The sequence below is a fragment of the Mustela nivalis genome, assembly GCF_964662115.1.
Source record: "Mustela nivalis genome assembly, chromosome: 14".
Taxonomy (NCBI): Eukaryota; Metazoa; Chordata; class Mammalia; order Carnivora; family Mustelidae; genus Mustela; species Mustela nivalis.
The window spans coordinates 580320-605001 of record NC_139033.1 but is presented as its reverse complement, the minus strand read 5'-3'; the positions used below and the strand labels follow the sequence as shown (position 1 = coordinate 605001).

The window sequence follows — 24682 nt, the reverse complement described above, 5'->3', positions numbered from 1 at the left end:
GCAGCCGGAAGCTGGCAGGGCCAAAGGGCCGGAAGAGGATTGGCTGGATGGAGTTCCGGCTCTTCCACTATGCGGGGGAGGTCACCTACTGCACGGAAGGCGAGTGTCCCAGCCACGCAGGTGCCCCTGTGTCCACTGAACACATGGCTGCACGCCCTTCCCAAATGTTTGCTAGCCCTCCTTGCAGGCATGCCGTCTGAAGGGCTTTTTTCTTATTAGTTCTTATTATTCATGACTTTTACCTATAACCACTCCATTTCACCCATTTAAAGTGTACAATTCAGTAGTTTTTAACTGTTTTCACTTTACAGTTATGCAACCCCTTCGCCCCAAAAAGAAACCCCGCGTGCGTTAGCAACTTCTATGTTTTCCCCAACCCCCTCCCCCAGAGCCCTAGGCTCTGACCTCTTCTATTTTCTGTCTCTGCAGATTTGCCCGTTCTGAGTATTTCGTATTGATGGAGTCTCATAATATGTGGTCTCGCGTGTCTGGCTTCTTTCACTTAGCATCGTGTCTTTGAGATTCTCCCATGTGGTTACTTTTATTGTTAAATAATATTCCATTCTATGGATAGACACCGTTTTGTTTATCTACTAGTCATTTGATAGGCATCTGGGTTTGTTCATGCTCTTGAGCTATTACTAATAATGCTCCTATGAACATTTTCTTTCAAAAAATATTTTCGTTGGTCACTTCTGTTTTAGGTTCTAAATTATTTTCACTTTTTTTTTCTTTTTCTTTTTTTGCATTTTTTAAAAAATTTAGTACATCATTAGTTTTTGATACAATATTCAAGGATTCCTTAGTTGCCTATAACACCCAAGGCTTATTCTTTTTTAAAGTAGGCTCCACGCTCAACGTGATGCTAGAACTCATGACCCTGAAATCAAGAGTCACATGCTCTACTGACTGAGCCAGCGAGGCACCCCTAAATTATTTTCACTTCTAAATAATTAGTTTTTTCTCTAAGAACCTTTAAAAAAGCAATACATTTTTTTCCTCTTAAATTCCCAGTGATATATAAAAACAGAAAGCATTTTAAAATAGGATGAGTCTCTCTGTGGACATCATCAACTGATTTTTGTTTAAAGGATATTATACATGTAAGGCTAGAAGTTGGGGTCCATATAGAAAAGTCCAAAAAGGAAACCGAAAGTCCCCTTTACTCCCAGCTTCTTCTGGAGGTAACTCCAAGAACCAACAGTTTCTTGTACCTTTTTGGGACAATAGAAATACCTTCTCCATGTACATGTGGGGGCACACATACACATCCAAATGGGCACTATGCACACAAAACCAAGGCGGATTGTTATTTTGTGTTCTCTCTTTGGCAACTTTTCATTTAATGACTATGAGAGATCATTTGGATTCCAATTAGTACTCAGAGAGCCCTTACTGGGGGTTGGGACTGCTTTATCTCTGTTGTTCACTTAAACCTTGTAAAACCCTTGTATTATTATACTCATCATCGTCTTCATTATCTCCCTTTTAATCTATGAGGCAACTGAGCTCAGAGAAGTCCAGCCACTTGCCCAAGGTCACTCAGCTTGTAAGTGGCAGGATTGGGGTTCAGATCCATGCCTTTTGCCTCCAGAACCTCGTCCCTCATCCATGCTCTGCAGCAACCCACAGATCTCACCATGTTTCTTTTGAGAGGCTACAGGCACTTGCTCTAGGGCTGTAGCCTTTGACCCATTTGATGGACACTGCTTGTTTCCAGCGTTGTCTCTTGTAAACATGGCTGTGTTTGGCATCTTCCTATTTCCATGGATGGCTGTGTGGGTGGATACAATGTGCTTTACATAAACAGCAGGATGTTATTCGGTCCTAGAAAGGAAAGAAGTTCTGATACCCCCCACGGATGGAACCTGGAAAACTGATGTTAAATGAAATCAGCCAGTCACAAAGGACGAAAGCTGTATGATTCCAAAGACAAGGTGCCTGGAGTGGTCAAAGTCTGATTGAGACAGGAAGTAGAAAAATGGTCATCAAGGGCTGGGGGAAGGGGAATGGGGAATTAGCGTTTAATGGGGTCAAAGTTTCAGTATGAGAAAATGCGTTCTGGTGATGGCTGGTGGTGATGGTTCACAACAATATGACTGTATGCCACCAAACACTTAAAAGTAGCTAAAATGATGAATTTTTTTTTTGTTATATATATTTTACCACAATAAAAATGTTAGTTTTGGTAGCTCCAAACAGCTTTCTAAAAACATTATATCATAGATGTTTTTGATACATGTCTTTTTTAGCAGATTTTTGTTTTTATTTTTATTTTTTTAAGTAGGCTCCATGCCTGGCATGGAGCCCAACACGGAGCTTGAACTTAGGACCCTGAGAGCAAGAGCTGAGCTGAGATCAAGAGCCGGATGCTCAACCAACTAAGCCTCCCAGGCGCCCCTGGTGCTGATTTTATAATGTCATTTAGTTACTAATATAATGATTATTAACTGATTAGGTTTTAAGTGTTCCATTTCTGACTTTAAAACTTGGCACATTCTCGTTTGTATGAGGATACATACTAGCATCTAATCCTGATGCTTCAGTTTTGCTTTCCTCAGTGGTGGGGATGGTTTTCTCACCTGGCTTCCCCAGGCCACTCTTGAAATTCAACACTCCATCCATTGTTTCAATGTCATTCCTTTTTTTTTTTTTAGATTTTATTTATGTATATATTTATTTTATAGATAGCATATTTTATGATATCTATTTTATAGATACAGTAGGGGGAGAAGCAGAGGGAGAGGAACAAGGAGACTCCAAGCTGAGTGTAGAGCCCAACACGGGGCTTGATCCCATGACCCTGAGATCATGACCTGAGCTGGAAGGAAGAGTTGAATATTCAACCAACTGGACGACCCAAGTGCCTCTCAATGTCATTCCTTTTTTACATAGCTCTTTGCTACTGGATTAGGACAATACTTAGGATAAAGGCTGTACATTTGTGTGATAGCTAGGGAGAGGTTAGAGTACAGTGTGTGTGCCATAAATTCAATTCTGAGGACCTTCTCAACCACAGGTGGGATTACTCATCCAGAAACGTCTGGCAATGTCTAGAGACAGATTTGGTTTTCCCAGCTGGGGAAGGGACTGCTGGCATCGAGTGGGTAGAGTTCAGGGGTGCTGCTAACCATCTTACAATTCACAAGACCGTCACCACAATAAAGAATTCTCCAGCCCCAAACGTCCACAGTGCCAAGGCTGAGAACCTCAGATCTGAGCCTAGGAGATTATTCTCAGGATTTCCCTTTGCAGTCCGTTGGGATGGAATTGCATTTTTAGACAAAGCCAGTGATTCAAAAATTTTTCAATGTTTTACAGGATTCTTAGAAAAAAACAATGATCTCCTCTACAGACATCTGAAAGAAGTAAGTCTGGAATTTAACTATATGTATATATGGCCGCCTGGATTTTTCTGTACAGTGCTTTATGTTAGAACTCTAGCATGGCCAGAAAAGATATTCAAGGTCATCTGTATGATATGCCCTTTTAAATTTTATTTTATTTTATTTTTTCAGTGTTCCAAGATTCATTGTTTATGCACCAAACCCAGTGCTCCATGCAATACGTGCCCTCCTTAATACCCACAACCAGGGACCTCCCTACCCTCCAAAACCCTGTTTGCTTCTCAGAATCCACAGTCTTTCATGGTTCATTTCCCCCTCCAATTCCCCCCAACTCACTTCTCCTCTTCATCTCCCCATGTCCTCCGTGTTATTCCTTATTCTCCACAAGTAAGTGAAACCATATGACAATTGACTCTCTCTGCTTGACTTATTTCACTCAGCATGATCTCCTTCAGTCCCGTCCATGGAGAATGGGGAACCCTCTTACACTGTTGGTGGTAATGCAAGTTGATACAGCCACTTTGGAAAACAGTGTAGAGATTCATTAAGAAATTAAAAATAGAGCTACCCTATGACCCTGCCATTGCACTACTGGAGATTTACCCCAAAGATACAGATGTAGTAGAGAGAAGGGCCATCTGTACCCCAATGTTCATATCAGCAAAGTCCTCAATCCCCAAACTGTGGAAAGAGCCAAGACACACTTCAACAGACAAATGTATGATATGCCATTGATTCAAGAATGTATATTGGCCCTGTTGTGTGCTGGGCTAGTTCTTATTCTCATGGGGCTTACATTAGAGGCAGGGAGGGGTCAAGAATAAATATATACAAAAAAAAAAAGAATAAATATATACAGTGACCCTTAAACAACATGAACCTGACAATTTCCTGTGCAGTGATAATTCCATGTATAACTTTCAACTCTCCCAAAACTTAATTACCAATAGCCTACTGTTGACTGGAAGCCTTACTCATACATAAGCAGTCATTGAACACATCTTTTGTATGTTATATATTATATACAGTATTCTTACAATGAAATAAGCTAGAGAAAAGAGAATATTATTAAGAAAGTCCTAAGGAAAATACACTTAAAACCCCGTACTGTAAAGAAAAAGAAAATCTGCATGTAAGGGGATCCACGTGGTTCCAACCCATTTTGTCCAAGGGCCAACTGTACACAAATAAGTTACCCGTCGGTGAGAAGTGTTCTGAAGAAAATAAGAAAACACAATTGAGAGGAGAATTTTTAATCTAGTTTAAGAGATCAGAGGAAACACCCCTGTGGAGGTGACTTTGGGCTAAGCCTGAGTGAGAATGTTACTGGCCATGGAAAGATTGGGCTGACTCCAGGTTGAGGGACTGGCATGTGCAAAGGCCCTGAGGCCCAGACGATTTTAGTGTGTGTTCAGTAAGGAGTATGATGTTTGGAGAGGGGACTGAGCCCAGCCGGGTGAGGTCCCCAGGGAGAAGAAGAGATTTTTGTTCGGGTGCAGTGGGAATGTACTAGGGTAGCATGAACAGAGGATGAGAAAATTGAGACCCAGAGGAGTCTCAACTTGCTCAAGATCACATCATGAAGTGGGGCTGGAGCTGTGATTAGCCCCTGGGGCCGCTGCTGCAAGTTCCAATCTCCTTCCATATACCTCACTGATCAGAAAAACCCTGGGTGTTTTGAAGCCTTCCTTTGTATTGAAACAGTTGGCTGTTTTATAAAAATTAGGTTTTATTTCATTAGCTTGGTCTACAAAAAGCTTAAAGTTAGGGAGACCTTTTCAGAGTGAACACAGAGACTGTTGGTTTCAGGAATACCTTCTGGCTTTTCCAGTCTTTCTCGGCCCAATCTCTGGGCTTCGGGATAGAGAACTATTCCTAACTTTGGATCGATCTCTGCTCTAGGCCGGTGCTCTTTGGGACTGAGCATCAGCCCTGCCTCTTCCCAGCGCGGGGTCTGAAGCAGATTTTCCTGTCGTTGTGGGGTGGGTCTGGCGGTACCCCTTCCCAGGGTCACTGTGAATGACACAGGCATAGAAGGGCCCAGCTGGCACAAGGAATGTAATACTCCTCTCCTGGCTTTGCCCTGTGCACCACACCCATGCCCATCACAAACCCACCTATGGAGGGTGCTTTCCATGAAAAAATCTCGGATTCTCTCCCTTCGCCAGCTGGGACTGATAGGCCTGGCCCTTTCTTTTGACTTCAAGATGGATCCTTTCTAGGGGCGCCTTGGTGGCTCAGTGGGTTAAAGCCTCTGCCTTCCACTTGGGTCATGATCCCAGGGTCCTGGAACCGAGCCCCGCATCAGGCTCTCTGCTCAGCAGGGAGCCTGCTTCCCCTTCTCTCTCTGCCTGCCTCTCTGCCTACTTGTGATCTCTGTCTGTAAAATAAATAAATAAAATCTTACCAAAAAAAAAAAAAAAAAAGAGAGAGAGAGAGAGAAAACATGAATCCTTTCTAATGTGTTCACCCCATCCCCAAATTGCTCTTTCGTGCCATCATTAAGAGCAGAATTAGAGTGGACTAAACAAAAATTTTTAAAAAGATTTTATTTATTTATTTGACAGGGAAAGAGAGATCACAAGTAGGCAGAGAGGCAGGCAGAGAGAGGGGGAAGCAGGCTCCCTGCTAAGCAGAGAGCCCCATGCAGGGCTCGATCCCAGGACCTTGACATCATGACCTGAGCCGAAGGCAGAGGCTTTAACTCACTGAGCCACCCAGGTGCCCCCATCACAATTGTTGTTAAGTGTTTATTTGAGTAGCATTAAACACCATTGATCCTCGTACTCCCAATCTCCAGGATCCTTTTCATCTTGGAAAACTGAAACTCTGCCCTCTGTTTCAAACACTTACTCCCTGTTCCTCCTCCCTCAACCCCTGCAGCCACCACCCTACTTCCTGTCGCTCTGAATTTGACTCCTCTAGGAATCTCATGTGAATGGGGTCATACAGTACTTGTCCTTCTGTGTCTCATTTCTGTCCCTTAGCATGATGTCCTCAGTTTCATGCATGTCCCCACATGTGTCACAATTTCCTTCCTTCTTTTTTTAAATTTCTTGGGTTTTTTAAATTGTGTTATATTAGTCACCATACAGTACGTCACCAGTTTTTGATGTACTGTCCAATGATTCACAGTTTGCATATAACACCAGGGTGCTTGCTCATCACAACATGTGCCCTCCTTAATACCTATCACCGGGCTACCCCGTAACCCAACCACATCCCCTCTGAAGCCCTCAGATTGTTTCCTGGAGTCCATAATTTCTCATGGTTTGTCTTCCCCTCCAATTTCTTCCCATTCAGTTTTCCCTTCCTTCCCCTAATGTCCTCCATGCTATTCCTTATGCTCCACATATGAGCAAAACCATAAGACGATTGTCTTTCTCTGCCTGACCTATTTCCCTTAGCATAGGCCCCTCCAGTCCCATCCATGTCAATGCAAATGGTGGGTATTCATCCTTTCTGGTGGCTGAGTAATATTCCCTTGTGTATACAGACCACATCTTTATCCATTTGTCTGTTGAAGGCCATCTCTGCTCCTTCCAATGTTTGGTTAATTTCCTTCCTTAAAGGCCAAAGAATATCTCATCGTATGGATACAAAGAGAAGAATTTTAGTGTAGAATTAATTTTTTTAAATTGAAGATCTTTGGGGCCCTTAGGTGGCTCAGTCAGTTGAGTGTCCTGTTCTTGATTTTAGCTGAAATCATGGTCTGAGGGTCATGAGATCGAGTCCCCTGTTGGACTCTGCACTGAGCGTGGAGCCCACTGAAGATTCTCTCTCTCCCTCTCCCCTTACCCCTCCCCCACTCTCTCTCAACTCTCTTAAAAATATAAATCAAGATTTTTAGTAATACAAACTATTTTGAAAACTTGTGCACGGTGGGAGAAATCAAACTGCACAAAAACTGATGTCCTTGACCCCATATCACCCACTCTCTGAGAGCCAACTGTTCTAGCCATTTGATTGTGTATCCTTCCAGGGGTGGTTCAGACCAAGGGGTGTGTGTGTGTATCCCTCCTTTTCCTTTCTCTTCACACAATAATCACACACTGTACATGTGGTCCTTGTCTTGCCTTCCCCCCCCCAACACTTAACACCGTCTCCTGGAGATCATTCTTCGAGAGCTGTTCATTCTTTATGGGCTGGACTGTGAGCAAGGATAGCTTGGCTGTGTCCAAGGAAAAACAATCAGACGGCCTCACCGTGTAGACAGAGCTGTGGATCCAGTATTTAAACGCTTCCTTCCATGTTTGTCTTTTTTCCCATCTTCCGGTGCTCCCAAAGCAAATGGCTCTGGGCTGCGGTGCACACTTAACACAGGTTTCCCGAAGACCCTTAGTGATTTCCGAAGCAGTGAATGTGGGGCTCATTTCCTTTACTTGCAGGTGCTATGCAGGTCCAAAAACCGCATCCTGAAGGAGTGCTTCCTGGTGGCCGAGTTAGAAAACCGGAGAAGGCCACCAACGGTGAGTCGGGGAAAAGCAGGCCCATGCGGAATTGGAAAAGGTAGTAAAAATCTGCCATAGGGTACAAATATTCTCAGTTACCTGCACATTTTAATCTGTCCTTCCTTTTTCTGAAAGTGTCCCTCTCTAACACACACTGACTAAATACATATTTTCCAAGTGTAGCAACCAGTGTGTTCACTGTGTGTCAGGTGCTGCATGCAGGGCGCAAGTTTTAGCAATAACAGAATGGACAAGATCCCTGTTCTCGTGGGGCGTATGATCTAGTGGAAGAGAGGAGAGGACAATACTATCAAAGAAAGAAGGGACTTATAACAGTGCAAGTGTCGTAAAGGAAGCTTGGTAACTGGGAAATGGGAAGCTGAAGGGGGTGATGGCCTTAATGGCGATATGGGCGCCTATGAGGTGCTCACCACGTATTTGCTGAGTGAGGAAAGCACCCTGAACAGGTGCTTGTCCAGCCTCTGTTTGACCAGTCTGAGCTTGGGCTTCTCAGACCAGAACATCCGAAACCTTTTTAGTGGGCGAGATGGTTATGGGGAGGGCAATCTGTCAGGAGCTGGGATAGAAAGACCTGTGCCCTAGCCAATCTTCTCTGTATTTACTGGGAGAAGCAATGTCTATTTAGCTCATTCATTCTCTCTCTCTCTTTCTCTCTGAAGGTGGGGACTCAGTTTAAAAACAGCCTGAGCAGCCTTTTGGAAATCCTCATCTCTAAGGAACCTTCATACATCCGTTGCATCAAGCCCAATGAGAGGAAAGAACCCAGTGAGTCATGAATCGTTCTGAACACTGAGCTCAGGGAAATGAGGCTGGGGGGAAAGCCAAGATGACAGTGGGTTAAGATGCTAAAAAAAAAAAGAAAAAGAAAAAGAAATAAAAGAGCCCAACACACCCTATAGCCTTGCTTCTTGTCCTTTGTATGTGAATCCATTTTTAAATAATAGAAGGGAAATGAAGAGAGACAGAGAGTTCTTTTGGTGGTCCCAAATGAGCATTGCTCAGAGCCTGGCCCATTTCAGGAGCAAGCCAGCTGAGCCAGACAGATGTCAGAGGGAGCAGTGTTGCTTCCCTCCAGCCAAGGAACTATCTTTCAAGATGAACTATGACTTGGGTATGTACAAGTACAAGTACAACAGTACACTATTGTATGAAAGCCAGGCAGGAAAAGCAAATAAGTGAAGCAGACTGGGTATAAGGCAGTAGGGAGTGGAGGGGACTGTGACAAACAGCAAACGGTACATCATGTCCAAAGCGGCAGCCCTATTCCCTTCCAATCAGTTGTTCTCATGTGGAACTCCCATGTAGCCCAGAAGGCCAGATATCATTTTTCTTTTTTAGAGAATCCAGAAATCCAGATTTTCCTATAAAATTCCCCCTTTAACACATGTGTGCATGCGTGCACACACACACACACACAATTAGGACCTGACAAAATATGTCTGTGGCCAGACTCAGGCCACGATGCTCAGCTTGTAGCCTATGGTCTTTCTCAGTTGAAACAAAGCTATCAAGTCATTTACGGTCACTCTCCCTTCTGTATTTCCAAAGGCAAGTTTGACGACTTGCTCATAAGGCATCAGATCAAGTACCTGGGGCTGATGGAGCACTTGCGGGTGAGACGGGCGGGCTTTGCATACCGGCGGAAATACGAGCATTTCTTGCAAAGGTAACACTTGTTTTGTTGATCCTACACCAGTACAGGATCAAAAACCTACTGTGTGGGGAGTCTCTGGGTGTGGCGATGAGTAAAAGGCCATCCCCCAGGGAGCTCCGTTGGGTTCTTCTGTAACTGAGATGAACACGAACATTTTGGAGACTAGGAAACTGACTCAGGTTAGTTACCTCCTTCCCTTCGTTTCCCTAAACGTGTGACTTCTTGGAGGCAGGAAGGTCAAGGCTGATGCATCGACGTGCCACTAGGGGCGCAGAGATGGGCAGTGTACCCTTTGAGTCTGTGCACAGTTGGGGAAGACCTGCCCCATGGGGATTGTAGGTGCTGGTTTAGTGCCATCAGTCTGGCAGTGATCCTCGCAGCCTCGTAAGCTCTCCTGCGAAGCAAGTGTAGTGGTGGGAACGTGGGCGGTGAAACCACACAAACCTGGGTGGGACTCGCCATCCTTTCTCTTCTAGCTCTGACCTACTTCCTTACGGGTAACATAGAGATTAAATTGTCTGCTTTCAGGGAGCTCATCAGGACTTAATGACATAATCCCACCGCCCCCCAAATTGTGCACTAATACTTCATTGGTGGGGGGCTGCGTGTGAATTTGTGCTAACAAAAAAAAAAAAAAATTAACACAATCTCACGCTCTCAAGGGAAGCATAATGGCATAATGGTTACTTCTGTAGCTGGGCATGGTTAAATATTGGCAGTTTCGCATTTCCACCTAACTAGTAGGTTTCTTTTGAACTACAGCTTTATAAAAGTCACGTCCATGAGCTTACATTTTTCATCTGATTTCTTGTATTCCGCAACTTATATCAAGGTTCTGCCTTTTGAAACTTGAGCATTTCCCAGTGGGTCTTATTTTTAGCCCCTGCTTTAGTGATCTCAGATCTTTCTTTACCAAGGAGCATGCTGGTTTTTCTTCCATGAGTCTCATGTCTTGGTAAGTGCTATCTGCTTATACGTACTTATTAAGTAATAATCTATTTCCTCGCTGTTATTTTTATTTAACTCTTAGTTAACCTACAGTGCAATACTGGTTTCTGGAGTTGAATTCAGTGATCCATCACTTACAGACAACACCCAGCGCTTATCATAACAAAGGCCCTCCTTAATCCCCATCCCTCGTCTAGCCCATCCCCCACCCACAACCCTCCATCAGCTCTCAGTTCTCAGTCACCAAGGATCTCTTATGGCCTGTTTCCTTCTCTCCTTTTCTCCCCTCTACCCTCCCCATATGTTTATCTGTTTTCTTTCTTAAATTACACATGTGAGTGAGGTCCTATGGTATTTGTCTTTCTCTGACTGACTTATCTCGTTTAGCACAATACCCTCTAGTTCTATCCACATCCTTGGAAAAGGCAAGATTTCCTTTTTGATGGCTGCGTAGTATTCCATTGTATGTATATACCACATCTTCTTTATTCACTCATCCGTCGATGGACATTGGGGCTCTTTCCACAGTTTGGCTATTGTGGACATTGCTGTTATAAACATTGGGGTGCACGTGCCCCTTCGAATCTGTACTTTTGTCTTCTTTGGGAAAATACCTAGTAGTGCAATTGCTGGATAATAGTGTAGTTCTATTTTTAGCTTTTTGAGGAACCTTCATACTGTTCTCCAGCCTCGTTGTTATGTTAAATGATTTATATTCCTGCTGATACCCTTTACCTATAACCCCCTTATATCCTTACCACTTTTGCCCAGCCCTAAGCAACCACTCACCTGCTTCCTGTCTCTATAGATTTCCCTATTCTGGAAGTTTCCTACGCATGGAGTCCTATAGCACGTGGCCTTTCGTGACTGGTTTCTGTCACTTTGCCCAGTGTTTTCAAGGTTCATCCCTGTGGTAGCACATGTCAGTATGTCATCCCTTTTTAGGGCCAAATCATGTTCCATTTGTTGTGCGGAGAGACCCATCAGTTGGTGGGTACTTGGATTGTTTCCATTCGGGGCTATTAGGAATAACGCTGCTAGGAACACACATGTTCAGGTTTTTATGTGGATGGGTGTTTTATGTTGGGGAGTTGTATACCCAGGAGTAGGTTACTAGGTCATAGGATAACTCAGCGTTTAATTGTTTGAGGAACTACCAGCCTATTTGCCTTTTTTTCCCCCTAACATACCTCCTTTGCATGTCATTTTTGCTTGTCCGCTACTAGTTGTTCATTTTTTCACTTGTTCCTTTTTCTGAATCTGACTTCTGATGGAGACGGCCAGAATCAGCCGCTGCTGCCTGCCCAACCTGTGCATATTGTGTTCCCATTTTTCTGCAGTTTTGCACTTCGTACAGCTTTGTTGCTACTTTTTTGTCATCTGAGGCTCGTTTACTCTACTGGTGAATGCTAGCGAGGTGGAAACTGGGCAGGCTGGAAGACCAGCCAGGAGGGCTGGCATGGCTGCAGGTGGGCGGCCCCAGGGGAGGGGCTGGAGCCCCTGGGAGGGGGCACCCTGCGTGGCACCGCTTCCCTTGACCAGGAAACAACTGCATCTCAGAGTTGAAAAGAACAGAATTCCCAGTCCCTCTGCCTGTGGATGTTGAAGATCTCTCCCCATTTGCCCTTGTCTGGCCGCCGCATGTCTGGACAGCTTTGATGGCGTGTGCTAGTGGACTGGACAGTTGTGTCCCTACTGCATTACCTGGGGGAGGCATGCCCCTGCACCTTGGTGTGTGTGCCTGGACCAAGAGAGGTCATCGGGGAGGAACAGAGGACACTTAATGTCTTAGTTTTGGGCTTGTGTAATAAAGCACCATAGACTGGGTGTTATAAACAACGGAAAAGTACCTTTCATGGTTTTGGAGTCTAGAAAGCTGGGAACAAGATACCAGCATGGTCATGTTCTGGGAAGAACCCCCTCTGGATTGCACATAGACCGCCCTTCTCGTGGGTCCTCACGTGATGGGAAGAGAGTGAGAGAACTCTTTGGGGTCTCTCTTAGAAGGGCGATGACCCCATTCATGGGGGCTTCAGCCTCTCAACCTCGTCAGCTCCCAGAGGACCCTCACCACCTAATACATGGTGGCTTAGGATTTCCGCCTGGGAGTGTAGGATGAGAGGAGAACATAGACATTTACTCCATGGCAATGCCCTTAATGACTTTTTCATGAAATGTAGTTCTGGGAAAATCAACATGTTTCTAACAGTTTAAAATGTGATTTTTATGGGGCACTTGGATGGCTCAGTTGGTTAAGTGACTGCTTTCAGCTCAGATCATGGTCCCAGAGTCCCGGGATCAAGTTCTGCATCAGGTTCCCAGATCCATGGGGAGTCTGCTTCTCCCTCTGACCTGGGAGATCCAGATCCAGCCTACTGAAATAGTTTCTCCCTTTTATCCTTCTTGCCAAGTGTCTATTGCTGAATTCGAGGAAGTCAGTGTGATGGGTCTGCTAGATTGTGCTGAGTGACTGGCATGCCACAGCTGAGCCAAGTGGGCCCCTGGCAGGGGGTGGGGGGCAAGTGTCCGGGCCAAGGGCTTTCTGGAAGGGCCTCTCCTCTCCCCAGGTACAAGTCCCTGTGCCCGGACACCTGGCCACACTGGCACGGGCCTGCAGCAGAGGGTGTGGAACGGCTGATCCAGTACATGGGCTACACACCAGAGGAGTACAAGTTAGGGAGGTAAGTGGCTAGGAAATCCCCGGTAAAAGGTTCTGTGCATTCTTCTGTATGCATCGAGAACCGGGAGATGAATCTTTAAAGGAGTCCATGTAGATTTACAAGCAGATCCTCCCGTCCACTCGATTTAAATGCAGCTCTGTAAAGAAGGAAAAAACCTCCTGCTCTCAGTACTTTGCTCACCCCGAGTACATTCCACAATACCTCTGAGAGTGGTGGGGTATCCTGCACTCAACTCAGTTCTGACACTGTCTACCCGAGGTAGTGTTAGATGCCCAAGATAAGGACTCAGTCTGTCCCCCCCTTCAGATGCCAGTTCTAAGTCCGCATTGTCACCTGTGCATCTGACGACCGACTGGACATCTATTAGAGGTTCCTGGGACCCTCTCTTTGGGTTCAAGTGATTTGCTAGAGGGGCTCACAGAACTCAGAGTGACTGGATCCCCGGCTTATTACACAAGGATAGAACTCGGGAATGGTCAGATGGTTGAGATGCATAGGGTAGGATATAGGGGAAAAGCATAGAGCTTCCACGCCCTCTCCAGGCACACCCAGATCATCAAACCACGTCCTTTTTGGAGTCTTATGGAAGCTCCTTTACACAGCCATGATTGATAAAACCACTGGCCGTTGGTCATCATCCCTTCAACCCCTGGCCCCTCTCCCCAGGTAGGAGGTGGGGCTGAAAGTTCTGAGATTCTCATCTCAAGATTGGTTCCCCTGGCAACCAGCCCCCATCCTTAGGTTATCCAAGAAACTTGGCGAACATCACCTCCTTAGCATAAACTCAGGTGTGGTGTGGCTGGAGGGATCTGCCGTAGATAGCAAGACATCCACTTCACTGTTATCACTTTGAAACTATCTCAGGGACAAAGTCCAAATATTATAACCAAAGATGCCCCTACTGCCCTAATTATAAGGGTTTGGGGATCTAGCTATGGCACTAGAATGGGACCAAGACCAAATATATATTTCTAATTATAAACCACAGTATTGCAAGCTCCAGGTGGTTGGAAGGGTGTTGGAGGAGATGAAGCTAGAAGGGAGACCTGCGTTCTAAACCTGACCCAGGGCTGGGTTGCACCTCTTTGCCTGCAAAATGAGTTTGCCTGGTCTTTTTTATTGTTCAAATGCACGCAGGACCTCTCAGAGGGGGTATTAGGACTTACGTGAAGTGAAAGATCCCATGGCATCCCAGAAGGTGTTCTAGAACTCCGAGCACATTGCTGTAGTGGTTGTCGTCCAGGAGCAGAAGACCTTTCATACACGATGATAGCACTGAGGCAGACTCAGGGTGGGGGGGGGGTGTGAACCGGGAAGATTTAGTTTTATCCTGTTAGTCATTTTGGTCAGGGTTGATGTGGTGGTAAGGACCAGTGCCTAAGGATGTAGACAGGCATTCCCCGGCTACAGAAAATTTCTGCCATGGAATGCATCAATGGACTTTGCCCTCCCACTCCTAACTCCCACTTGGATATAGCCCTCTGTGGCCACCCTGGTCCCTCTCCAGCCTTATGCTTCTGTCTTGGGCCCTGCTTCAAGAATTACAGTTCCAAGCCAGATCCCTGAGAATGGGGTTAGCGCATCCTGAGGGAGGCAGACCGTGGAGGTAGGTCATAGGTGGTCTCTGTCCCTCTTCCATGATCTGGGATGGGGACGTGGGATCAAGTGGACTGAGGCACTGCTGCCCCCTTGTGGCTTCCCTGGGAAGTTTCCCTCACAGGGTGGGTAAGGCATGCCGGAAGTGATGGACATTGATCATTGATCTTTGCTGGTTGATGGGATCTTTTACACTTAGACTCCTATTCCTTGTCATCGATTTTCAAAATCCAGGGAGGTGACTTCAGGGTTAAATGGTGTCATAGTTTTCTGAGGCTGGATGACAAAGGCCTGTAGACTGGCTGGCTTAAAATAACAGGAAAAGTACACTTTCATGGTTAGTTCTCAAGGTTCCAAGTCCAACATCAAGGTGTGGGTGGGCTCTGCTGGAGACTCCTTCCTTGACTCTTCCAGCTTCTGCTGGCTCCTGACATTCTGTGGCTTGTGGTCCCGTCCCTCCAGCCTCTGCCTGTCTTCACATAAACTTCCCTCTGTGTGTGTGTCCTTTTCTGTCTCTTACAGGCACACACACACTGGATTTAGGTCACACCTAATTCCGTACACTCTCCTCTCAGTCCCTACCTTGATGACATCTGCAAAGACCCTATTTCCCAATAAGATCACATCATGAGGTTCTAGAGGAGGGGACAGTGTGGAAGCCAAGGCAGCTGGTAGCCGACCAAATTAATCATCACAACAATCTCTCTTTTCACTTCTAGAACCAAAATCTTCATTCGTTTCCCCAGAACTCTGTTTGCTACCGAAGATGCCTTTGAATTCAGTAAACATCAATTAGGTACGATTTTCTCTGTCCTGACTGCATCATAATGTGAAATGAACCAGCTTAGTGTGGTTCAAAAACAGCGTTTTTGAAAGAGTGTCAGAAGTGTTGACTTTGGAAACCCAGAACAAGATACAGGGCTATATGATAAGATACATGTAGATGTATCATGTACATGTATATGATAAGATACATGTAATGTGTGTTTGGAGGGCAGTCACAGGTGCACACAGACACTTAAACCCTGGATTGCTGTCCCAGTTCTCGATAAGCCCCAACTCTTTTGCCACACCAGGGGCTAAGCCTCCAGTGAATCGTTGAAAACTTCATTCATGCCAGTATCTGATGTTGGAAGATGTTGCTTCCAAGCCCGCAGCCGGGGTGGGGTGTGTGAACTGGGAGAGAGGAAAGTTACCGGGTGGGGGCGGGGGAGGGCAAAATTTTTCTGAAACTACTGGAGTGGGGTGGGGCATCTCCCTTGAAATCTCGAGTGGTCTGTTGAGTCATCTGAGTGCTTGCTGCATATTAATTCCCTGGCACTTGGGACCTCGGTGTGTTCTTAGAACAAACCTACGTGGCCATATTATCTCCACTTTCATTCCGGGAAACTGAGGTCTAAGATGTCAGTAACTTGCTGAAGGCTGCATGGCTCATAAGCAGCAGAGCTGGGATTTGAACATGGGTCTCTCTAGCTTCGTGATCTGGGCTTGTCACCACTGTGCTTGCTGATCTCATTTTTATTTCTACTTATTTATTTATTTGATCTCACAGCAGCACGCCTTGATCCTGGGACCTGGGATGGGGCTGGTGCTGGCTGCAGGTGGGGCAGAGGGGCCTCCATCAGTTTCTAACCAGCCTCTGGGGGAACAGGATGTCTCTGGTCTGCAGGGGTGGGGCGTGGTATTGAGGCTGCCTCTGACCTCCCCTCTGAAGAGCACAACTACACAGTCACACAGCTGAAAGCTGTTTCACCAACCCTTTTATTTTCAGTTGCGAGGATCCAAGCCACATACAAAGCCTGCCTAGAAAGGAGAGTATATGTGAAAAAAAGACAGGCAGGTAAGAATGAAACAGAAGCTTTCCCGTTTGCAATGAGCCAGAGCTCTGCTCCATCTCTCTGACCCGGGCAGCACCTGGAGGCAGAGGCTCTGTTAGGGCTTTGCTCCCCCTGCCCGTCCGTCCTTAAAAATGGCTTGTTTTTATTCTACGAACGGCCTTTCTAACATAGTGACCCATTTGGGTCCCACAAACATGGCTTATTTGGTCCCCAACACGTGCGCTTTTAAAGAATCATTTTTTTATTTTTATTTTTAAAGATTTTATTTATTCATTCAATAGCACAAGCAGGAGGAGTGCCGGGCAGAGGGAGAGGGAGAAGCAGGCTCTCTGCTGAGCAGAGAACCTGATGTGGGGCTCGATCCCAGCATCCCGGGATCATGACCTGAGTCGAAGGCAGACAATTAATCGGCAAAGCCACCCAGGTGCCCAAATAATAATTTTTTTGAAAAGATACTCACCCTGGGAGTATCCAGGAACCTGTCCCCTGTGGCTCTCCCGTCCCTTCTTGACCCCATACCTGCATCCCTCTCCTAAATTTTGCCTTTATTCTTCCCTTGCTTTTCTGGATAGCTTTACCATCATCATGTAGTGGTGGATGCATCACTAAATGATATAGTTAGTGGCTGGCATGTTTTGAAGTTCATAAAATTATACCATTTGTATTTTTAGGGACATTTTTGTTCCTGAAATTCAACCAGCCAGCGCTATGTAGATTTGGTCATTTATTTTCATAGCTGCATAAGATGACATGAAATCAAATGTTGGCAAACTTTTTCTTCAAGGCCAGGTGGTCCTTTAGACTTGTGGGTCATCTGGTCCTGGTCACGGCTACTCAGTTCTGACATTGCAGCAGGAAGGTATTTTGGCAATACATAAATAAATGAGCATAGCCCTGTGGCAATAAAGCTTTATTTACAAAAGCAGATGTCCAGCCAGAGGGCTGTAGTTTGCAGACCCCTGTGCTGTACGAGCATACCACAGTCCAGCTGTTTTGTTGATAGTCCTTTGTTTTTGGAACAGAAACAGTGCTGCTATGAGGAATAAAAGCATTTTTTAAAACTTTATTCATGCGTTTGAGACAGGGAGAATCTCAAGCAGACTCTGTGCTGAGCACAGAGCCTGACTCAGGGCTCAATCCCACGACCCATGAGATCATGGCCTGAGCTGAAACCAAGGGTCAGACACTTAATCAACTGGGCCATCCAGGTGCCCCAGAAAACATTTTTTTAAAATCAGAATACTGAACAAAATATGAAAAGCATTTAAAAATTGGGAAACAAGCCAGAAATCTCTGTGTCCCAATTGATGTATCTCAATTTTTAAGCGTGGATAACTAAAGCACACACTACATGAGACCAGCCAAACGCAGCCCCACGACTGATGTGCACCCCTCAAGACCTGGGGAAACTGACCCCCTCAATGCAATTTCGGGGCTCTCCTTGAAGCCTCCCATATGGCTGGAGCTGCTCGGTCGTCCTGGTTCAGTGGCCTGAGCACCCTCAGATAGAAACTGGCGACACTCTGCAACTTTCCATCTTGGGGGTCGGGAGGTGGGGCTGGCCCAGGGCAGAGGTGGGCATCCAGATGTTTGGTGGAGGGGGTGAGCGGTTCTGAGGGGGAAAAAAAAAAAAGCCTTTTGTATTTAAACTTGATTGTGCTCGCCTTCTAATGCCAGCAGTGAACTCTTTCAGCCATCAGACTGGAGGCGCACTGGCGTGGGGCCCTGGCTCGGAAGGCGGCCAGTAGGAGAAGGTGGGCTGTGCGGACCGTAAGGAAGTGAGTTCTCTCCAGAAGGTGACCATGGGTCTTGGTTGAATTCTTGGGCTTTGTGCAGAAAACTGAGCTTCCCCCCAGAATGCCAGGCCTTAGGGATTCAGCTCCACTTCTTTCCTCCAAGCTCCCAATCTGACAGTGATCACAATCCACTTGTTAGTTTCACTTGCTAGTTAGTTTCTCTCAGTTGTTAGTTTCACTTGCTTGTTAGTTTCTCTCAGTTCAAAAGCCACTAGGGTCAGCTGCCTTCTGGTGTCAGTTGATGTCCACAACTAATTCACACTGCTCAGGACAAAACCAAAAATCGTGTGGGTGAAACACAATGTGTCTCTGGGGCAGACCTGACCTGTGGGCTATGTGACTGTCACCTTCCTTGGCGACCAAGGCAATCTCTGCCATTTTGGCCTCCTTTGAAATCAAACAGGTGGAGAGAGTCTCAGCACAGAAATCGGCCAGAAAGCTAACAAAACGCTTGCCTCTTTAGGTTCATAAAGGGATTCATCAACCGAAACAAAGCCCCCTGCCCGGACAACGAGGAGTTTATCGTGTTCGTGCGGAAGAATTACATCTTGAAACTTCGGTATCATGTCCCAAAGAATGTCTTGGACAAGAGCTGGCTGAGGCCTCCTGGCATCTTGGAAAATGTGAGGACCGAATGGGGACTCCTGTTGCAAGTGACTCCGGCACTGATGGGCTAAGCTTTTGTTGTCTTTGTGCACCCTGCTTGGCTGGAAAGGGTCGCCTTAGCAAAGCACTTCTTTTTGCAAGGCTTTTACGCAAGAAATGTCACTCCTCCAAATTCATACTCTAAAGCCAACAGAGGTCTGTTTACACAGAGCTCTTGTGGATAGTTCCTATCCTGTTATAGCCTTCCCAATAACTTCTAATAACTGTTACGGGGAAAGTATTTCTCAAAAGTGGGTTCTGAGACCCTCTGTCTAGAGCACAATGGGGGACACTGTAAGATCCTGGATCCCAGCCTGGGTCTACTGAGCATCTCCGAGAGTCCTTTTCTCTTCTGCCAGGTCCTTAGATGACTCAAACACATTCAAATTTAAGAACCAGTAGTTTGGGGCACCTGGGTGGCTCAGCCATTAAGCATCTACCTTCGGCGCAGGTCATAATCCCGGGGTCCTGGGATGGAGCCCCACTTCGGGCTCCCTGCTCAGCGGAGAGTGTGCTTTTCCCTCTCCCCCTCTTCTGGCTTGTATTCCCTCTCTCACTGTCTCTGTCAAATAAATAAATAAAATCTTCAAAGAAAAAAAAACAAACAACCAGTAGCTTAGCAAGAGTGAAAAAGTAGTGCAAGATTGGCAAATGAGCTGCTTTCTTGGAGTTTAAAATACTAATGCTGTACTTATTTTTAATAAAGATTTTTATTTATTTGACAAAGAGCACAAGCATGGGGAGTGGCAGGCAGAGGGAGAGGGAGAAGCAGGCTTTCCACCGTAGGGAACCCGACGCGGGGCTCGATCCCAGGACCCTGAACCGAAGGCAGCCACCACTCAACCGACTGAGCCACCAAGGCCTCCCTACTGCTATACTTTACAACTGTGCTTTCAAAGCATCTGTCTTGGTGGCCACAGCCCAAGAACAGGGTGTGAGCGGGGTGGGTGAGACAGACGTGTTCTCCACACAGGCGTCCGACCTGCTCAGGAAAATGTGCACAAGGAACCTGGTCCGGAAGTACTGTTGCGGGATCACAGCGGAGAGGAAAGCACTGGTAGGGGCTGGGGGGTGGGTGGGGTGGGAGCTTGGGCAGGTGACCGGGTTGGGGAGGGGCTAGGGCTGGCGCCTGCCCGCCATCTCATCTGGGAGCCGAGGGGCACACTGGGCCCGTGCCTCATACGTGTGTTGAGTATTAAACACACCTAGGCCACTTGATGCAGAGCCCTGGTTCAAGGGCAGCTGTTATGAGTAATGTGGCTCATCGTGTTGCCATGGGAACCTGACCCAGATAGTCCCCTAAGCTGCTCAGAATGCAGGACCTCTTCTCTGCTGCAGAGAAGTTCATGCTTACCCACAGGTCAGCGGACTTTTTCTGTAAAGCCCTAGAGGGTAACATCTTGGAGTCTGCAGGACCCATGAGTGCTTTTCCAGTCAGTCTACCCTGCTGGCACAGCATGAAAGGATGGCAGAGCCATGCTGCTAAAACACACAAACCCCCCACTCCCAAAAAGTTAAAAAATTGGGCAGCAGGCTGGGTTTGGCCCTTGGGTTGTAGTTTGCAGATCTCGGATCTAGGTGGAAGGACCTGCTCTCTGAAATTCTGAAAATCCCACTTCTAGGGAGAGCATGCATGAGACTGGCCTTAGGTGGCCATTCCAGTCTCTGCCAGTATAATTTTTAGGGCATTTTGGCCAAAGCCTGGAATGTGTTGTGATTTCTGTGCCAAAGGAGGCCGAGGCTCCTGCAGCTTATCAAGGAAAGTAAGCCATCCCAGGGACCTAAGGAGCCTCTGTCGCAAGGATCCTTGCGGCTACTACTTTGTCCTTCCAATTCTGTATCACCAGATGCAGCAAAAGGTGGTTATGAGTGAACTCTTCAGGGGAAAGAAAGAAGGTTATGCAGAAGTCCTAAGCCAGCCCTTTGCCGACAGCCGGATCGGTAAGTACGTTTTTCCATCTGTGCACTCGCTTCTCCTATTTTAAGGCTCGAAAGAAGATGCCTGACTCTGTAGCATGTCCTAACCACAGCTGAGGTCCTGGTCACAGAGGGGCATAAACCCAGCGGATGCCAGTGGCTTTGGTACGAAGATGGTATTTGGTGATGATTTGCTGTGTTCTGGTTCCCTCCCCAGATGAAGGAGACATTAATCCCAAAGTGCTTCAACTCATTAGCAATGAGAAAATCCAGGTATGGAAACGTGGGTCCCTGGGTCTGGCAGGATTCCCTTAACGGGATCTGTTTTCTGTATGAAGTGTCTGGAAAACCTGTTGAAATGCAGGGGTGTGTGTGAGTGGGCTGGGCTCTCCACCGTTATGCTCTGGGCATTAATGAAATTGTGGGGCCCATGTGACCTCTAGGTATCTGGTCCTTATGTCATCCTAGAAACTGGGTTTGGTTTTCTTTCCTTTTAAAAAGATTTTGAGAGAACATGAGCACGAGCATGGGGTAGTGGGAGAGGGAGAAGCGGACTCCCCGCCCAACAGGGAGCCCAGTGTGGGACTCGATCCCAGGACCCTAGGATCATGACCTGAGCCGAAGGCAGACACTCAACTGGTTAAGTCACCCAGGTGCCCCATGGGTTTGGTTTCTGTGAAACTGAGTGCAGTGCAGCCACGAACTTCATCACTGAACATCTCCTATTAGAAGCAATATGGCAGGGTGTCAGCATGGACATCGTAACTTAGCTGTGTGCCATCTGGGCAGGTTCCAGAAGTTCTTGCCGCCTCTGTCCTTCTGTGAGTGGGGATGGTGCGGATAGTGAGAGGCCGAAGGAGTCAATGGTGGGAAACACTGTGTGGTAATACCAGTCTGTGTGAGTCTTTCTCTCTCTGAGTGCTTCAAGTAACTGGTCTTAGCACAGTCTGGAGGAATAAGGAACTCTGTCCCCTGCCCTGTCCCCCTACGGAGTCACCTTGCCTTCCTTGCAGTATGGTATCCCGGTCATCAAGTATGACAGGAAAGGCTTCAAGGCCCGGCCGCGCCAACTCCTCCTGACTCAGAAGGCAGCTTATGTGGTGGAGCTTGCCAAAATCAAGCAGAAAATAGAATACTCAGTCCTCAGAGGTAAGAAGCCAGCCGTCTTCAGACCATTCCCTGGATTGACTTAGCTCCCCAGGTGGAGGGGAACGGGACGGGGACACACCAGTAAGGAAGACACCTTCTACTGGAAGACAGAAGTGTAGGTTGCCCAGAAAGCTTGGGGCTGGCTGCCCGGGCCTGGCCTGTGTGTTTTTTTCTGGCATAAATGTCAGCGGCCGCCCCTTCCCCAAAGTATCCAGGTTGGACGACAGTCACCTTCTCCGAGGACCTGTGTTGTAGCCCGAGCGCAGCCCTTCACAGCCTCCTAGCAATGCTGACCACTGGGGTGTGCCCTTCACCCTCTGAGGCCCAGCAAGGAGGGACAGAGGGTGGGGTGGGGGTTCCCCCAGGTACACCGCTTCTTTTTTCTGCGTGAATGTCAAGTTGTCCAGTTCCAGGTCGCTCACTCAGGAGTCTGTCCTCAGGTGTCTCTACTAGTAGCCTCAGTGATGGCATCTTGGTCATTCACGTCTCACCAGAGGACCACAAGCAAAAGGTAAGCGACAGCCACCGGTGTCTGCCAGGGGAGAAAGACCCTGCCACACTGAGCTACCCACCGGGAAGCCTCTGTAGGGAAGCGTATTTTTCTTTGAAGCCACTGCTTCTGAAACCACCATGTCCTCTCCACCTCAGGGCGATGCCATCTTACAGTGTGAGCATGTTTTTGAAGCGGTCACCAAGCTTGTCATGCTGGCAAAGAGGGGGAACGTTGTGAATGTCGTTCAGGGAAGGTAGGTGTTTCTTCAGTCCCCTGTTCTCCAAGGCGACCGGGAGCTGATGGCCCGGTTCTCCACGGAGGGCCTTCCGTCCCTGGGGGAAGCTGTCAGCCAGTGAAAGGTGGACCTCTGGGCCAGGACAGGTGACAGCTGCACCTTCCCCTGCTTGAGGCCTGTTGTCTGAGCACCATGGACCACAGCCTGGCAGGCTGCTTACCATGGATGAGCGGCCAGGGAGAACATTTCTTTAGGGCATAGAGAAAAAATATTTGGCACAGAGGTTGCTCTTACCCGAGTCTTTCTCAAGTCTGAAGGCGCCACCATGTTTTCTGTTACACGGGCACAAGGTGGTTGAGCAGCAGGCCCGTGTCAGCAGGCTGGTCAGGGACAGTGTGGGGGTCCCTGAGGCTGAATCTCGGAGACTCCCAGATCTCCTACAGGCAGCCTGCACCCCTCCACCCCCCAATGCTGCTGCTCTTAGTGGGTCTCAAGCCCCTGTAGGCTGATGGGCAAATTCCTCCGTGCAAGAGGGAGAGAGAGTGGGGAGCGCTTCCCCAACAGGAGCCCTGGCCACCCCGTGACGGGCCCCCTGAAGAACTAAACATGCTAAGTTGATCTGGAAATAGTCACAGAAACAAGGGGTAGGTTTCCTGGTTGTGGCAATGGCTGTCTTTTGAGGACTCAGCAGTAAAACTCTGTAATAATACAAATGGGAATTTGATCTCGAAGCTCCCCATAAGTGAATTTCCTGAACGTCAGTGATTGATTACTTGGTGTGTTTTCAGTTTACAGTTTTATATCAGCCCTGGAAAAAAAGGCACGATCGTTTTTGATACAGGGCCAGAAGAACAAATCTATAAAGATAAAAATGGCCAGTTAACTGTGGTGAGTGGCTGTGGCGGGAGGTGAGTTTTACCTGAGATCGCAGATTAAAATGTGGCCATTTTCAGCCCTCCTCTTGACTTTTCATGTCTCCCTCTATTCCTGATTCTACATCAAAACAGGTGGTACTGATGCCCGAGGCACACATTCACACAGGGAACGAAAGGGTTTGAAGAAAGCAAGCTTACCTCCCATTTCTAGTTGTTAGTGAACAGGATGGTGATGTTAAGTCCTTCTCAGTTTTAAACGTCGAAGGCAACTTTTCACTGGAGGGCGAAGGCTGAGGCTTTGTGGTGTCTCCCGACTTGGACTCTCCTGGCAAGCTTCTAGAAATACCCATGCCAGAGTCTTGGCCCTGGACGCTGTGATGGGACTGGTGCGGGCTGTGGCCTGCTCTTTGCCATGGGAGCCATGTTGGGTCTGAAAAGCAGAGCTGACTGCTGTCTGAAGTCCAGGCTGGGTGCTCAGTGCTTAGTCTTCCCCATCAGTCTCAGGGTGCTAAGCTAGGCGTCCCCATAGCCTTCACTGGCAAGTAGTACACAGGGTTTAGTGTGATCCCATCTTGCTAGGAAATGACAGATTAAAACCCGAGGGGGCTGAATCTTTGTGAGGTATTTTGTAGGTGCACGCTGTATTCTCATCTGATACAAATATATGAGCCAAAAGTCTGTCAATAAATGGGGTGTCTCGTAAATACTTATATTTGCATCCCCACAACTTTAACTGTCTTTGTGGGGTAAGTCGTACCCAAAAGGCTTTCCTAAAATAACTGCCCCTGAACTCCTTCAGGGAGACGTTAAAAATCTCTGAAGTATCATTTCAGCCTTTTCAGCTTACATGCCGTCTTAGGGGCGTGACCTTTAAGGATTCGGCCTTGGGCATCCCCCAGCTCCGGCGCCTGACTGGCTGGGGCTGAAGCTGCTAAGCAGCCTGTGAGTCCTTTTCTAAATGCCCTCTGTCTCAGCGGCAGGTGGGGTCGGCTTCAAAGCTCGTCCGCACTGCCACTGCCCACCGCTGGGGCGTGAA

The 24682-nt window shown here is 47.2% G+C and overlaps 1 protein-coding gene across 2 annotated transcripts in view; it reads left to right on the top strand.

Annotated features, from left to right (window-relative positions):
- The window catches only part of MYO1H (myosin IH), a 103199-nt gene that overhangs the window by 77372 nt on the left and 1145 nt on the right, over positions 1-24682 (top strand). For both annotated transcript variants that reach the window (XM_082700100.1, XM_082700101.1), the window contains 17 exons: positions 5-99; positions 3322-3368; positions 7736-7816; positions 8479-8584; positions 9368-9485; positions 12989-13102; positions 15418-15494; positions 16470-16538; positions 18230-18314; positions 18796-18955; positions 19951-20034; positions 20825-20918; positions 21112-21167; positions 21908-22043; positions 22484-22554; positions 22692-22789; positions 23560-23659. In XM_082700100.1, the coding sequence (XP_082556226.1) occupies positions 5-99; positions 3322-3368; positions 7736-7816; positions 8479-8584; positions 9368-9485; positions 12989-13102; positions 15418-15494; positions 16470-16538; positions 18230-18314; positions 18796-18955; positions 19951-20034; positions 20825-20918; positions 21112-21167; positions 21908-22043; positions 22484-22554; positions 22692-22789; positions 23560-23659 (1591 nt within the window). The remainder of the gene's footprint in view (positions 1-4; positions 100-3321; positions 3369-7735; positions 7817-8478; positions 8585-9367; positions 9486-12988; positions 13103-15417; positions 15495-16469; positions 16539-18229; positions 18315-18795; positions 18956-19950; positions 20035-20824; positions 20919-21111; positions 21168-21907; positions 22044-22483; positions 22555-22691; positions 22790-23559; positions 23660-24682) is intronic.